We start from the raw sequence: 16,489 nt of genomic DNA on the forward strand, positions 1-16,489 counted from the left end.
TAGCTCTGTCTTGCCCCCCCCCCCCCCCCCCCTGAAAGGAAAACGGGTGGATGGGCTCCCGTTAAATGTTGAGGTTTTTATGTATTTTTGCCGTACGTGATACTCGACCTTAAAGGTGCCAGAGATGAGTATTTATCACATTGGAATAGCACTGTTATGCCCCTAGCTCAGGATGCTGATAGTAAGGGTTAACTGTAGGGGAGACTGGCTCTCTCTAGTTAACATTAGATGTTAAATTGAGTTTTGATATTAGATGTTAAATTGAGTCTGATGTCTTTTAGGTGAACTAACATTTTTGGTTCATTAAAATATTTTCACAAAAGCACGAGTGGAATATATATATATATATATATATATATATATATATATATATATATATATATATATATATATATATATATATATATATTATCCCTGGGGATAGGGGAGAAAGAATACTTCCCACGTATTCCCTGCGTGTCGTAGAAGGCGACGAAAAGGGGAGGTAGCGGGGGGCTGGAAATCCTCCCCTCTCTATTTTTTTTAATTTTTCCAAAAGAAGGAACAGAGAAGAGGGCCAGGTGAGGATATTCCCTCAAAGGCCCAGTTCTCTGTTCTTAACGCTACCTCGCTAATGCGGGAAATGGCAAATAGTTTGGAAAAAAAAAAAAAAAAAAAATATATATATATTTATATATATATATATATATATATATATATATATATATATATATATATATATATATATATATATAGTTGTAATTTGAGTAGAAACAAGTAAATTTGAAGATTGTATTTGACTTGATTGTGTTTTGTAGTAAGGAAGGAAACGCTTGTTACAACCCATGTAGGTAGGTGGGTAGTGCTTGTTACAACTTATGTTATTACGTGGTCACTGATTGTTACAACCCATTTAATTACGTGGTCAGTGAGTGTAACAACCCATGTAATTACGTGGTCAGTGATTGTTACAACCCATGTAATTACGTGGTCACTGATTGTTACAACCCATGTAATTACGTGGTCAGTGATTGTTACAACCCATGTAATTACAAGGTCAGTGATTGTTACAACCCATGTAATTACGTGGTCAGTGGTTGTTAAGAGCGCTTGGTTATGTGGTCATTGCTTCTAACAAGCAGTGATACGTTACAAGCACTACAGTCACGAAGTCATTGCTTGTTGAAAAAGGAATTTTTTCCCCCCGTGTCTTCTGCAGGGCGAGGTGGAACCCATGGAAGGCACGGAGGCGCCCATGGTCGCCGCCCACGACTCCGACTCCGACGAAGTCGCTGCCTTCGCCGGCGCCCACGCCAACGCCCATGCGGGTACCTGCTCACCATTCAACCCCCACGACGCGCCCACGCCCACTGCTGAGGAAGGTAAGTACTCCTAGGTGTTCAGTGGATGTCGTGTGACAAACCTCTTCCCGTCCGAGGTGGTGTTGCTTCCATCTCTCTGTTCTACGGGTATTATTTGCTCTCATGAACTGTCTATGGTTTTGAGCAATATTCCATGTCTTTCCCGTACACCAGTAAATATTATGTCTCCCTCCTGTACTGTTACCATTCATGGCTACTCTCATGTTGTACGGTGTTATGTATACTGTATTGCATGACGCTGATTGGATGAGTTTTTCGTACCCCGTGTTGTGGAAGATGCCGGAGGTTTTGGGGCATCTGCATTGTGGTCGATGTTGGTGATGTGGATGGCTTAAGAGACGGTAAGTAAGTAGTTGAATTGATACATGTGTATGTAGCACAACGGTACGACCCTTGAATACGACGGTACGCGACACCCTTGAGCACGACGGTACGCGACCCTTGAGCACGACGGTACGCGACCCTTGGGTGTGATGGCCCTGGCTACTTGTCTGACGTTTAATGATCGTACCGTCGTGCTGAAGGAGTTAATGTATCATATGATTCGTCTCCGCTCTGTTCCGTTTCTAGTCTTCGAATACGTCAGGTCTGTGGCCTTAAAGCGTTTCTGTGTCTTTCTATGTCGTACAGTCTTTACTCTTGGTGACTCATGTCTTGTAAGAAGTCTCCAGTCTTGGGTAACCAGATAGAGATGCAGTGTAATGTTGAAATTGTTGTGTAGGAAGATGACCTCGAAAAGCTGTGAATGCAGTTGAAATGTAGATTTATTTTTGAGGTAGGCATAGGGTAGGGGCCAGGGAGGGGTGCTGTAGTGGGTATGTTGTGAGTGTTTGGGAGCCTGGGAGAGGGGCGGTGAGGTAAGCGCGGTGAGAGGGAGGGAGAGGGAAGGGAGTGTAAAGCGTAAATTGAAGGGAAAGGTTCGCATGTAAGTTGTGCCCTGAGTAGGAATTAGGGTGTAGTGGGGAAACTGTGGGAGTTGGGCAGGGAGGGAGAGGTAGTGTAAGAGCGGCGAGTGAGGGAGTAAAGGAGAGGGGTCGGTGAGTGTGGCACTTTGGCGTCGACCCTGCATCAGTGTGGTGTTGATCTCTGGCGCTCTCCTTTAACATGCATCTCCAACACCATCCTCGAAGAGATGATCCACCCTCCCTCTCTCCTTTGTACGCCTCTTGCTTGCCAAGATGACCCGCTCTCTTGTATGAGTCTAATTCCCCTTTATACGCTCTAGATTCCCTCTGTATTAAATCATAGATGTTCTGCTGTCATTTTAGATCATTGAGATCTTTGTCTGTCGCTTTATTGAATGCCTGCAGACGACGGCTCAGCTGTCGAACCCTGGGCCAGCCACCAGAGTGTGTGGGTGCGTGAGAAGGTATTTCTTGACGAAGTGTTGGAGGCGAACAAGAGGATGGTTGTGGAGACTTAAGCACCTTCATGTGGCAGTTTATAATTAGTCCGTCATCCACCACGGGTTCAGGTTGAGGATGGGAAGAAGAGGTTCATAATTAGAGGCAGTGTCGTGGCGAAATGTTGTGGAGGAGGAGGGGAGTTGGGTCCCTTTACTGGGGTTCGCAGTGGGTCCAGGGTTATGATTCGGTTCCTTCGTTGTGAATATGGTTTTAGTTCCCCCCTTCCCCCCCTTTTTTGTCCCCCCCTCACCCCATCGTATGCCAAAATGGTCTTACCTTTTCCTCCATCTCTGCCTTCAAAAAAATTAAAAAAAGATACGTTTCTCCTTTCTTTGAAAAAGAAATGCAGGCTTTGATAACAAACCTCGGTTGCAAAATGTGTTCCTGTTGCTAAAGGTCTTTTGAGAAAGTAAAGTTGAAGGACCTCTTCTTCCTCCTCCTCCTCCTCCTCTCCTTTCCCTGGCTGTAATCTCATCATCGACCCCCCAGCTGGAGGGATCCACACACTTCCTGCCATTCTTCGTCAACGAGTCTTGGCTCCACGTCAGCCAGGCCTTCTTGCCAGGTAATTGCGGGAGAAACATGTTTATGATGACGACGTCTTCAGTTTAGAAACTATGACCTCTCCCGGGGGGGGGGGGGGGGGTACGAACGTGTGTGTGTGTGTGTGTGTGTGTGTGTGCGCGCCCCACGTAAATCGTCTGCCACGCATGTGCGGGTAAGTGTGATAGCCCACTCCGACGTGGACACTCAGCTCCTGGTGGAGGTTTTAGCTGCGATGTGGAAGGAAGGAAAAAAGAAAGAAAGAAATTAAGAAAAGGATTTGTAACGTACGATCTTTCCCCCCAGTGACGTAGCGACGCCGAATTCACCTCGGCGTCGCTACGTCACTGGGGCTCGTATAGATTACGTCTCTCTCTCTCTCTCTCTCTCTCTCTCTCTCTTCTCTCTCTCTCTCTCTCTCTCTCTCTCTCTCTCTCTCTCTCTCTATCTATCTATCTATCTATCTATCTAATCTATCTATCTATCAATATATCTATCTATCTTTTTCTTCTTAAGCTGTGAAGTGCGTCGTCCACACTTGATCAGCCAAGCACCGGTGAGAGAGAGAGAGAGAGAGAGAGAGAGAGAGAGAGAGAGAGAGAGAGAGAGGGAGAGAGAGTGGAGTCGGGGGTGTGGGTTGACTTCTCATCTTGCCAGCCATGTCGTAAGGCTTGGTTGGTTTTCGTGTTCGCCGGCGTCGTCAAGCCACCAACCCCCACACACCACCACACCCCACCAACTTCCCTTCCCTAACCCCCTCACCCCCCCTCACCCCCCCCTCACCCCCCCCCCCTCACCCCGTGTGAGCTCCCTGAACCCTGGTAAGCAGGTCAGGTGATCACGTGAGAGTAATAACCCCCCTCCCCCCCAATTACATTGTTTCCTGATCGTTGTAACGGAGTCAATTTGGGCAGATGTCTGTGGAGGGGGGGGGATGGGTGGGTGATGAAGGGAGGGAGGGGGGGAATGTGTGTGTGGCGTTGGGGGGGGGTGGGTGATGGGGGTGCCACTGGGGAAGTTCACGCCCCCCAAAACACCCATCCCCTCCCCTTCCCCTTCCCCCTCCCCCGCCTGTCTGTGTGTTGTGACCTCACCGGGGGGGGGGGGATGGGGGGTGATGGAGAGGGGGGGAGTCAGGTATTGCAGACATAGTGTGTTGTGTTGTCTGTTTGTCTGTTCTAATCTTGTGTCTCTTGCAATTTTTCCTTTTTTTTCCTTTTTTTTTTTACAGCAGAGAATGTTGTTTGTTCATTTACGAGTCATTGATGGCACTTCGTTCATTTACAAGGGATTGACGACGCTCTCCATTCATTTACAAGTCATTGACAACACTGTGCATTCATTTACAAGTCGATGACAACACTGTGCATTTATTTACAACACGGTGGCAACACTGTGCATTCATTTACAAGTCATTGACAACACTGTGCATTTATTTACAAGTCATTGACAACACTGTGCATTTATTTACAAGTCATTGACAACACTGTGCATTTATTTACAAGTCATTGACAACACTGTGCATTTATTTACAAGTTGACAACACTGTGCATTTATTTACAAGTCATTGACAACACTGTGCATTCATTTACAAGTCGTTGGCAACACTGGGCATTCATTTACAAGACAATGACAACACTGGTCATTCATTTACAAGACGATGACAACACTTCATTTACAACTCACTGGCAGGAGTGTCAGTAATGGTAGTTGTTACTGGTTAATTAAGTAGTTTACTTTGATGCTAATTACTCACGGTAATTGTCGCCAGTTAGTACAAGAGTTAGAGTGTAGTTGTGAAAACGAGAGTTGTGGGCTTGTAACTGTGCCTCACTGGGTTATGGTTGTACGACCCATTATGAAAGGGGGTTGTGATCGGTTCCAGGCTGCCGATATGAGCCGATAACTTGTATTTATCGGGAAAGAAAAGCGAGTACGTGTGTGGGTCTCTCTCTCTCTCTCTCTCTCTCTCTCTCTCTCTCTCTCTCTCTCTCTCTCTCTCTCTCTCTCTCTCTCTCTTTCTCTCTCTCTCATGGGTCGATGATCAGTTGTGATGACGCAGATTGGGTTACGATGGCTCGAGGTTGTGAATGATGGTTGACCTAGTGTTGTTAGGGTGTTGTTGTTGTTGTTGTAGTGTTGCGTTCATGGGGAGGGGGGGGGTGTTTTGGCTTGCGTCAGAAGGCGGCTCCACCGTTGCGTCACAGGTTGCTTTAACACTGCGTCAGGAGAAGACCCCCGAGAGCTGATATTAACCCCCCCACCCCCCACCCCACCCCCCCTCAAGGCCGACCGAACCCCCCCTCCTCCTCCTCGTAGACCCCCCCCCCTCCCCAACCACCCCCAGAAACCCCTCCTTCCTAAACCCCTCCTTAGCCAGCAAGACTTCCACGTAACCAACCCTCAAATAGAATAAGACTCCCCCCCCTCTCCCCTCCCCCGGAACGCAACAATGATCTCTTTAGACGTGGGGTTCGAATCCCTGTGCTGTCGAAAACGTCACAGGAAAATGCTTCCACAACAGAACCAGAAAAAAAAGAAAAAAAATGATTATATCAAGTCTGGGGTTATGACCTCAAGGGCATTGTAACTATTGGTCGTTTTCGAGCAGCTCAATTGAAGGGCAAATGACTCTCGGTTTAGGGGAAGCGCTCCCTCATGAGTAGATGCTGAGTCCACAACTGTTCGTTGGTACGTGTGTAAACAACTGTTCGTTTGTACGTTTGTAAACAACTGTTCGTTGGTACGTGTGTAAACAACTTGTGTGCTAAGATGATGCAGATCACAACTCCAGTTTTGATCCATCGTAGAAAAATAACCAAATGTTATTACTTCTATTTTTTCCCTCCTTCCTCTAAATTTTAGCTTTTGTGAAATCGTAGCAAAATCTAATTCAAAAAGATATATTAGAACCACGTGGGTTTTTTTTTTTTCTATTGGCTTTTGTTTATATAGATAGGGAATTTGTATATAAATGTTCATAGATTGTATTTGTGTAGAGGGAATGTTTGGCTGTAAATATGTATTCTAAGATTGGAAGTAAATGTTTCTGGAAGATATTGTCGTACTCAAGGGGTTAATTCGTCGTGCTCAAGGGGTGAAGTCGTCGTGCTCAAAGGGTTAATTCGTCGCACTCAAAGGGTTAATTCGTCGTACTCAAGGGGTTAATTCGTCGTACTCAAAGGGTTAATTCGTCGTGCTCAAGGGGTTAATTCTGTTATCTTTGGCAGCCACCACCTCGACAGCTTTTTATGTAAAAACCAGTTTTTTTTTCTTTCTTTTTTGTAAACTAGATCAGTTAGGCCCATAGGCCTGTATAAGGCCGGCTTCCTAACCACGCCCGTCTGTGTTCCCTGATGTACCAGCCCAGTGTGCTTGTGGTGGCTGGGGGGTAGACGTCATTGTGGGCGTCGGGTGTTGCTGCAGTATCGTGGGCGTGGTTTGGGTGGGGGCTGATGTGTTGTGTGTGTGTGTGGGGGGGTGAGGGGGGTGAATGGGTGAAATGGTTACCTTACCTTACCTTCCCTTCCCCCCTCCCCCTTCAAGTGGATGAGAGGTAAGGAGGAAAACAAGGTAAAGTGTGTTGCAAGTGGTGAAGAAAATGGGTGTCGTAATCTCCTCTCGGTCCCAGGGTTCGACACCCACCCCACCCGTCAGTACCACCACGAGGGAAGAAATGTAAACAAATGATGACGAAAACGGGTGGAGGAAGGAAGGGAGGCGGGGGAGAGACACTGGATCGTGGGGCCCTTACTTTTTTAAGTGTATGGTTGGTTAGCCAAGCACTTAACACTGACCACCAGGTGCACTTTAGACACACACTATATATATATAGGATTGACTCAAGTCACGTCGGTTTGACCCAGGTCAGTGTAGGTGTGAGTGTCGTCGAAATTGAAGGGTGGGTTTTTGACGAGTCTGAGGCTGTGAGGTGGTGGATGAGGTTGTATAGTGGGGTGAGACCGAAGGGTGAAGAGGTAGTGATGGATGATGAGGTGGGTGGTTACCTCATGGCTCGGGTACAACCCCACCCCAACCCACCCTGGGGTGGGGGGGACATCCGGTGTGAGGTGATCATGGGAGGTGGGTACCTCACTGCGAAGGGGAGGTGGGGGGACATTATCGGTGGGGTAGTGTGAGGAAGAGAAGGGGGGGGATGTTAGGGTTATTGCCTCATGGTGTTACCTGGGTTGTATGAGGGCGGGGGTTGTGCTAAGAGTGGGCCACATCAGCTTACGTAGTGAGGAAGAGGAGGGGGTTACACCTTGTAACGCTACCACTTGAGGGGGGGATGTTGGGAGAGGAGGGGGGTGAGGGGGGGGTAAGAACAGCTGCTGGTGTCATCTGTCGTCCAAAAGTCTTGGGTGTCGCTGCCGGTCGCCAGATGTCACAGTCGAATTGATCAGGTAATTACGACGGACGCACACCACCGCCATTACCACCACACCTCTCACTCGCCTCTTCCCGTTATCAGTTGTTTTGCCCCTCGCTCGGCCAGGATGTCTCGGTGCTTACTGGTCGGGAGGACATCTATCGGGGTCTGTGTCTGGTCGGGAGGACAACTGTCGGGGTCTGTGTCTGGTCGGGAGGACATCTGTCGGGGCCTGGGTCTGGTCGGGAGGACTTCTGTCGTGGATTTGGTCGGGAGGACATCTGTCGGGGTCTGTGTCTGGTCGGGAGGACAACTGTCGGGGTCTGGGTCTGGTCGGGAGGCCATTTGTCGGGGTCTGGGTCTGGTCGGGAGGACATCTGTCGGGCCTGGGTCTGGTCGGGAGGACTTCTGTCGTGGGTTTGGTCGGGAGGACATCTGTCGGGGTCTGTGTCTGGTCGGGAGGACAACTGTCGGGGTCTGTGTCTGGTCGGGAGGCCATTTGTCGGGGTCTGGGTCTGGTCGGGAGGACATCTGTCGGGGCCTGGGTCTGGTCGGGAGGACTTCTGTCGTGGGTTTGGTCGGGAGGACATCTGTCGGGGTCTGTGTCTGGTCGGGAGGACAACTGTCGGGGTCTGGGTCTGGTCGGGAGGCCATTTGTCGGGGTCTGGGTCTGGTCGGGAGGACATCTGTCGGGCCTGGGTCTGGTCGGGAGGACTTCTGTCGTGGGTTTGGTCGGGAGGACATCTGTCGGGGCCTGTGTCTGGTCGGGAGGACAACTGTCGGGATTCGAGTGTGGTCGGCAGTTGTCGGGACACGTGTACGGTCGGAGAGGCCAGCCGTCGGGATCCGGGAAGACAGCTGTCGGGATCCGACCGTGGACGGATAGGAATGCAGCCGGAAACACGGCCATAAAACCATTAACCGGAAAACCTCCATAAACCGGACAACATCAATAAACCGGAAAACATCCATAAACCGGACAACATCAATATACCGAAAAAACCTCCATAAAACGGAATGCGTCCGTTTTCGATCCTGTGATCCAACCCAGAGGAGGAGCCGAATGTGCCCATGGGGAGTTTAGTGGACGACATACGAATCAAGGGGAGGCTGTTTGAGTAGAGGGGGGTGGAGATAAGTTCGGCAGGCCCGTCTGGGGAGCTGAGGTCTCTTAAGACCCGCTTGCTTGGGGTGGGTTGTCTGGGGTCTTCTGCTTATTGGCAGGGGGGGTGAGGGGTGGTTGGAGGGGGAGAGGTCTACCAGCCTACCAACCAAGCAGGCAGGCAAGCAGCCAGGCAGGCAGGCCAGCCAGCCAGCCAGCACCCCAAGCCACAGGGGCACCCCTAAGGAGCCTTGATGCCCCCTCTCTCCCTCCCCCCTTTCTCCCCTAACTCCCCAGCATTCTCCGCCGTCATTACGGTCTCCGGTTCTCCCCTTTTCTTTCGCCCCCACAATACCCGATGGGCTCATATTTCGAACGTTCTTTTTGGGCATCGTCTCTACCCAAAACACCCCCTCACCCCACCCTCACCCTGCCCAGCCCTCACCCTTAATACCAGTACCCCCCCACCCCCCACCCCTCTTTTCTTTTCCCCTGGGACACATTGGGCGTCTCACCCCCCCCCCTCCCTCCCTCCCTCCCTTGGCTACCCTCCCTCGCCCGCCCAGCCCTCCCTCCCCGGCGCCTGTGCCACGTCACGTCTCCCCACAACCTCTCCTTGACTTCAGAAGAATGTCCAGCTCTCCTGTGTGTTCTGTGGGTTACTCTGGTCTCCCTTGTAATTTCCCTCCCTCCCTCCGTCCCTCCCTCCCGTACTGGTTTCCAATCCCTCCCTCCCTTTGACCAGTGAGGGAGGGTCGGTCGGCCCCCTCCACGCACACACACACACACACCCATTTCCACGCCCCGCCCCTCAGGTAACAGTGTTTGGGGGGGACTGCTTCTCTATCCCCCCCCACCATCACACATCACACACACACTCACTCACACACACCCCCCAGTCTTCTCCCCACACCCCACCCCCACCACTCTCACCGCAGTGTTTCCCTTCCGCTCTTGCCTCCTCTCTCTCCCCCCCACATAACCTCCTCCAGTTTCAAGACCTCCCTCTCTCTCTCCCTCGCGCCCTCACTCACTCACTCACTCACTCCCTGAGTAGAACGACGTTGCTTCTTCGGGGTGTCGTGGACTCGGCAGCGACTGTCTTCTGCTGGAGACGCCGACACACCCCTGCTGTAGCCAGGGGTGCCTGAGGTCTCCTCCTCCTCCTCTTGGTGGTGGTGGCGTTCGTCGACGCCCTTTCTGTAGTGGTTGGGAGGGAGGAGAGGAGAGATCTACGTCTCCCTCCTGCTGTAGACGTCGCCGACGATGCTCCCTGCTGTAGTGTGGTCTTAAGGGGTTGAACCAGGGGCTCCTGTAGACGTCGTCGACAACCCTCCCTCTACAGGGAGGGGTGGTGGCTGAAGGCGCCCACAACCTCCTTTGTTTGGCTGCAGCCCAGCCTCCTCCTCCTCCTCCTCCTCCTCCTCCTCCTCCCGGAGCCTGTGTTGTCACAGGGAAAACTTCTCGTCCCTGGTGAAGCCCAGCCAGTGTTGTGTAGTGGTGACAGTGTCGTGTTTCTCCCAGGAATTCTCAGAATGATGACGCGTCTCGTCAGGAGATGTTTTAATGACGCATTCCGATTGCCCGATGACTTAAATACCGCCCTCCTTCCCCCCCGGTGCTCAGGTTATGGCATGTGAGAACATTGTGAGCAGAGGTGGACGGTGGTGAGTTTGTTAAGGGGATCGTGAGACTTTTGAGGTGAATAAGAACAGCGGAATATCTTAGGTGAAGCGGTATTAGTGCTCGTTCGCCGGCGACCTCGTCTGTAATGACATTAGCCGGAGATGACGTGAGGTCAGACCAGGTCAGTGAAAGCAGTACAACTCCGTCCGCCACACACGCAATACCCAGGTCACCACCACTCAGGCGTTCACTTGGCGTTCTAATCAAGTCTTCGTCATTGCCGACGACGAAGACTCTTCTCCTCTTCGTCTCGTAGTCTTCGCCTGATAGACGACAGTCTCCCTCCCGCGGGCTGTTGTTTCCAGGCCCAAGAGCGAAGACAACGTCAGGGTCGCGCGCCTCGTCGTCGCCGCCACAAGAGACGCCCTCAGGAGTTGGTCTAGGCTCGGCTGGAGCAGCATCCTGCGACTCATTATTATCAAAGTTACACAAAGCAGACGCTCATCAACGCTCGAACCCCAACGTCTGGCGCAAGTTCTCGAGAGGAAATAGAAAACTTTTAAAAGCTGTGAACTGATCGCCAGGAGCGCAGGTTTCCCCCCGTCAGTGTGTCGCTCGGGTTTTCATGGAAGTGTCCAAAAAGAGACAATATAAAAGGTCTTGTTACAAGCGATTTAAAAGTTGCCTGTGCGTGAAAGTGAGGTCGCTCTTGAGTAAGGCCATGGCCAAACGCGGTCGTCGGCATCAGAGTAAACGTACACACTTAACAGGCAAGTTGAAGTCAAAGATCAGGAGTCACTTAACGCGGAGCGAGGACAAGACATTTTCACCCGACAGAAGCCGAACGGATTTCGCCCCGAGCGATCCAACCGCAGAGGAGGTAGGGAGCGGAAGTGAGAGCACGAGAGAGCAGGCCGGTTCAGGGGCCCCGCCGCCCTTGGTGAAGGGCAAGGACAAAAGTTGTGACGGTGGTTCTCCCTCACTCGGGCTCACGACAGTTGAAAAGGCCTGTCGCATACCTTCCGCTGGTGACTCGTCGCCCACAGACGACGACAGCATGTCAGGCAGCGAAACCGCCTCCTCGTTTGCCACGCCCTCTTGCTGCACCCCCCTCCTGGGGACGTTATCACCCGGCGACTCCGAGGGGGGCAGTCCGCTACCGGGAGCGCCCTCTGGCAACACCTCCAGGAGGCCTTGTAACTTGGGTAACCTCCCTCCCGACAGTTCATTTGAGGGCCCGTCCGTCGACTCTGAACACGGGGACTCCTCCGCTTGCGCCACTCCGGTGTCCAGCGAAGAGAACCCCTTGCTGAAGACCAGGCCTCCTCTCTTAGCGGCATCCAGCATCGACTCCTCTGACGACAGCCACGCCAGCTCCAAGACTAAGAGGAGGAGGAGGAATAGGAAGAACAAGAAGCTGAGGATGAAGGAAGAGAAGATGGAAGTCTGTTCGGAAGTTCACAGTGTTGGTGCCGTGAGTGCTCGCAAGGACTCTGTTTCTGGTGATGGTGTGGAACTTGGTGGGAAACCAGGTGTCGAAGACGGGACGAGGGTGGCCCAAACGGGAGATAGTGATGCGATCTCAAAGGACATGGCACCAGAGAACACATTGGAAATTACAGACGACTACATTTCCGTGACGAAGGTGGTCAATTCTGATGAGGTTGACGGTGGCAACGGACCATCACCACTGAGTCACACCGGGAAGGAAATACCAATGGAAATAGAAGACGAAGGATTCTCTGAGAAGAGTGAGAGGGAAGATGGTGAGTGGAAGAAAGAAGAGGCGGTCCCACTCGTCGACGGAGAACCGCATGGGAAGACAGACAAGGAGGAAACCAGCGGTGGCACATTACCGAAGAATGTGACCTTGCCTGAGAGCAAGACGTCGGAGGAAATGACTCTCTCTGGCGCCGACTCGACGCTCGCCGCTGTGGTGCCTGACGCGGCGGTCAACGTCATCAGCATCGAACTAGAAGGTCAGCTCCAGTACGAGAGTGACGACGTGGGTTCTCGCGTGATCGACGGGAAGAGCATCGACTCGCTTCAGAAGGATGTCACCGGGCTGACCGAAACGCTGAAGAGCAAAATGCAGTCGATTACCAACGAATTCGTGGAAGGCGGCATGTTACAGCGGGTGGGCGGCGGCAAGAAAAACAACCGAGATTACTCAGATATCGCCGAGGGATGTGTGGACGTGCGTGTCAGCTTTGAAGATGATAAGGATTTCCATGTGAGCGAAGACTTACAATCCGGCAGAGTTGAAGGTTGTGACTGGCTTCAGGCAGAGCGGCAAGCAGTTGGGGATCAGGAGCCGCAAGCAGGCGGACCTCAAGCACAGCAACAGGAGATGCAGGAGGAAGCAACAACAACAACAACAACAACAGCCTCCACCACCACCGCCACCAGCGTCATCATCACCACCACCACAGTCAACCACACAGTGGACGTTACCACACTTGAACCGGTCATGGTGAGCGAGTTGGGTCTCGACCACAGTGACGATGTTCACGAACGTGAAGGGAAATGTTCAGTGGACTACAGAGAGGAGGAGGAGGAGGAGGAGGATCACGTCCAGTTGAACAGAGAGGGAGGAGGTGACGCGACGGGCCCGAAAGAGGACATTATTGAGGGACACCGAGAGGAAAATTGTGCTGAAGGTAACCAGGAAATGGTTTCAGAAAGCCAGAGAGAGGAAGATGGTGCAGATGGCCACCAGGGAGAGGAAGACACCACTCGGGGCAACAAAGGGCAAGAGAGGTCCGAGGGCCAGAAGGAACAAGAGGACCCTGAGGGCCACAGAGAGGAAGATGGCTCCGAGGACCACAGAGATGGAGAGGACTCGGGAGACGAGAGGGAGGAAGATGGAGCAGAGGGCCACAAAGAGGAAGATGGAGCAGAGGGACAAAGAGATGATGATTCGGAAGACCAGAAGGAGGAAGATGATCAGGAGGGTTTAACGGAATCTGAGGCAAAGACCCACAAAGAGGAAGTTGTTGTTGAGGGCCCCAAAGAGGAAGCTGTTGTTGAGGGCCCCAAAGAGGAAGCTGTTGTTGAGGGCCCCAAAGAGGAAGCTGTTGTTGAGGGCCCCAAAGAGGAAGCTGTAGCTGTTGTTGAGGGCCCCAAAGAGGAAGCTGTTGTTGAGGGCCCCAAAGAGGAAGCTGTTGTTGAGGGCCCCAAAGAGGAAGCTGTTGTTGAGGGCCCCAAAGAGGAAGCTGTTGTTGAGGGCCCCAAAGAGGAAGCTGTTGTTGAGGGCCCCAAAGAGGAAGTTGTTGAGGGCCCCAAAGAGGAAGCTGTTGTTGAGGACCACAAAGAGGAAGCTGTTGTTGAGGGCCGCAAAGAGGAAGTTGTTGAGGGCCCCAAAGAGGAAGCTTCTGTTGAGGGCCCCAAAGAGGAAGCTGTTGTTGAGGGCCCCAAAGAGGAAGCTTCTGTTGAAGACCACAAAGAGGAAGTTGTTGTTGAGGGCCACAAAGAGGAAGCTTCTGTTGAGGGCCAGAAAGAGGAAGCTTCTGTTGAGGGCCCCAAAGAGGAAGCTGTTGTTGAGGGCCCCAAAGAGGAAGTTGTTGAGGACCCCAAAGAGGAAGCTTCTGTTGAGGGCCCCAAAGAGGAAGCTTCTGTTGAGGGCCCCAAAGAGGAAGCTTCTGTTGAGGGCCCCAAAGAGGAAGCTGTTGTTGAGGGCCCCAAAGAGGAAGCCTCTGTTGAGGGCCAGAAAGAGGAAGCTTCTGTTGAGGGCCACAAAGAGGAAGCTTCTGTTGAGGGCCCCAAAGAGGAAGCTGTTGTTGAGGGCCCCAAAGAGGAAGCTTCTGTTGAGGGCCCCAAAGAGGAAGCTGTTGTTGAGGGCCCCAAAGAGGAAGCTTCTGTTGAGGGCCCCAAAGAGGAAGCTTCTGTTGAGGGCCCCAAAGAGGAAGCTTCTGTTGAGGGCCCCAAAGAGGAAGCTGTTGTTGAGGGCCCCAAAGAGGAAGTTGTTGAGGACCCCAAAGAGGAAGTTGTTGAGGACCCCAAAGAGGAAGCTTCTGTTGAGGGCCCCAAAGAGGAAGCTTCTGTTGAGGGCCCCAAAGAGGAAGCTTCTGTTGAGGGCCCCAAAGAGGAAGCTTCTGTTGAGGGCCCCAAAGAGGAAACTGTTGGTGATGGCCCCAAAGAGGAAACTGTTGGTGATGGCCACAAAGAGGAAACTGTTGGTGATGGCCACAAAGAGGAGACTGTTGGTGATGGCCCCAAAGAGGAGACTGTTGGTGATGGCCACAAAGAGGAAACTGTTGGTGATGGCCACAAAGAGGAAGGCAGTGATGAGGGCCTTAAAGACTATCGAGAAACCCTTAAAGAGGAAGACACTTCAAGGGACCTCAAAGAGGAAGTCCAACCAGAGGATAAGAAAGAGGAAGAAGACACTGCTGTTGTTCTCAACCAGGATGGTGGTCCTGGGGGCCTCAGAGATGGAGATCATCCTCCAAGGGAAGACGTGGAGATCCTCACCTTGACGGAGAACCACACAGGCTCGGATGGGATGTCCATCATCATCAACAACAACATCGAATCCCTCAACTCCTTCGAGGACGCGAAGATGGTCGACTACATGGAGGCCTCGGAGGAGGGTGATGACGCCATCGTCATCCTCGAAGTTGAGAACCGCGAAGTTGACGACAGTGCCGACGTGGACGAAGGAGTGGTCGTCCTTGACGACGGAGGAGCCCGAGGCACAGACGACGTGAACCCCTCGGAGAAAGTCGAAGTCGTCGATGTTCTGAAAGCCGAGGAGGAGGCCCAGGAAGACATAGCGATACTCGAAGTCAAAGAGAAAGAGGCCGAGTCCAAGGATGACTTGGTAGAGAGTGGTGGTGGTGAGGAGGAGGTAGGAAAGTCGTCGCGGGATGCCAAGGAGGACGTGCTGAGGACAGAGGATCATGGAGGACGAGCAGACGCCTCGAGTTCGGACGCCAACGCTGATGGGAACAGAGGTGAGGATGTGTGGTGGTTACTTGGTTATTGAGTCGTGAAGAGGGGGAGAGAGAGAGAAGAGTGGTGGGGTTTGGGTGGGAGGAGAGTAGGGGCTGGGTTGGACGATTCCAAGACGCTGAGGAAGAGTCACTCATGGGTGTTGGATGAGTCACAGGTCGTGATGGGTTAAGTCATGGGGACTGACTGGTTATTGAAGTCACACATGGTGATGGGAAGCCAAGCTTAGGGAGGGTGGGGCTGGGGGGGGGAAGATAGATATGCCTAACGGTACCGAATCATACGAAAAATATTTGAATCACGCGTGTTGCTCTGACGGCAAACAAAAAATGGGTTAAGAGACCTTTTTTTTTTTTTTGCGTTGCCATCAAGCAACACTCACTAGCGAGTCGAGCAACACACACGAGTGAGTCGAGCAACACACACTAGTGAGTCGAGCAACACACACTAGTGAGTCGAGCAACACACACTAGTGAGTCGAGCAACACACTAGTGAGTACGCAACACACGTTAGTGAGTACGCAACACATTAGTGAGTACGCAACACACATTAGTGAGTACGCAACACACGCTAGTGAGTACGCAACACACACTAGTGAGTACGCAACACACACTAGTGAGTACGCAACACACACTAGTGAGTACGTAACACACGTTAGTGAGTACGCAACACACATTAGTGAGTACGCAACACAGTATTTCACCAGGAAGACCGTCATTTATAACTTGTATTTTGTCTCAGGTGTTTCCTGTCTAATGTGTTGAACTTGTTTTAGAGTAGGAAAATAATGTGAATCTCTCTCGTCTGAGTAATCCCCGTGTTATTGTGTGTGTGTGTGTGTGTGTGTGTGTGTGTGTGTGTGTGAGGTGATTGAGAAGATGTAGCGAGGTGTGACGGGGAGTGGTTGGACGTAGTGAAGTGTGGCAGTGTGTGGTTGGACGTTAGTGAGGTGTGGCGCGGCAGAGAGAGAGAGAGAGAGAGAGAGAGAGAGAGAGAGAGAGAGAGAGAGAGAGAGAGAGGAGAGATTCAGATAGTCAGGCAGGGTAATGTGTGTCTGTGTGTGTGTGTGTCTGTGTGTGTGTCGTGTTCAGTAACATGGCTTTTCCTAGAATGAGAGAGTTGGGA

General features: G+C 51.7%; 1 protein-coding gene across 2 annotated transcripts in view; it reads left to right on the plus strand.

Annotated features, from left to right (window-relative positions):
- The window catches only part of LOC139762723 (uncharacterized), a 239,567-nt gene that overhangs the window by 171,110 nt on the left and 51,968 nt on the right, over window positions 1–16,489 (plus strand). The window contains exon 7 of one of the 2 annotated variants that reach the window (XM_071687754.1): window positions 1,199–1,361. In XM_071687754.1, the coding sequence (XP_071543855.1) occupies window positions 1,199–1,361 (163 nt within the window). Of the gene's footprint in view, window positions 1–1,198; window positions 1,362–9,811; window positions 15,366–16,489 lie in introns of those variants that run through there. The other variant, XM_071687753.1, reaches the window with a different exon arrangement.

This window comes from Panulirus ornatus, chromosome 44 (genome assembly GCF_036320965.1).
Source record: "Panulirus ornatus isolate Po-2019 chromosome 44, ASM3632096v1, whole genome shotgun sequence".
Lineage (NCBI taxonomy): Eukaryota > Metazoa > Arthropoda > Malacostraca > Decapoda > Palinuridae > Panulirus > Panulirus ornatus.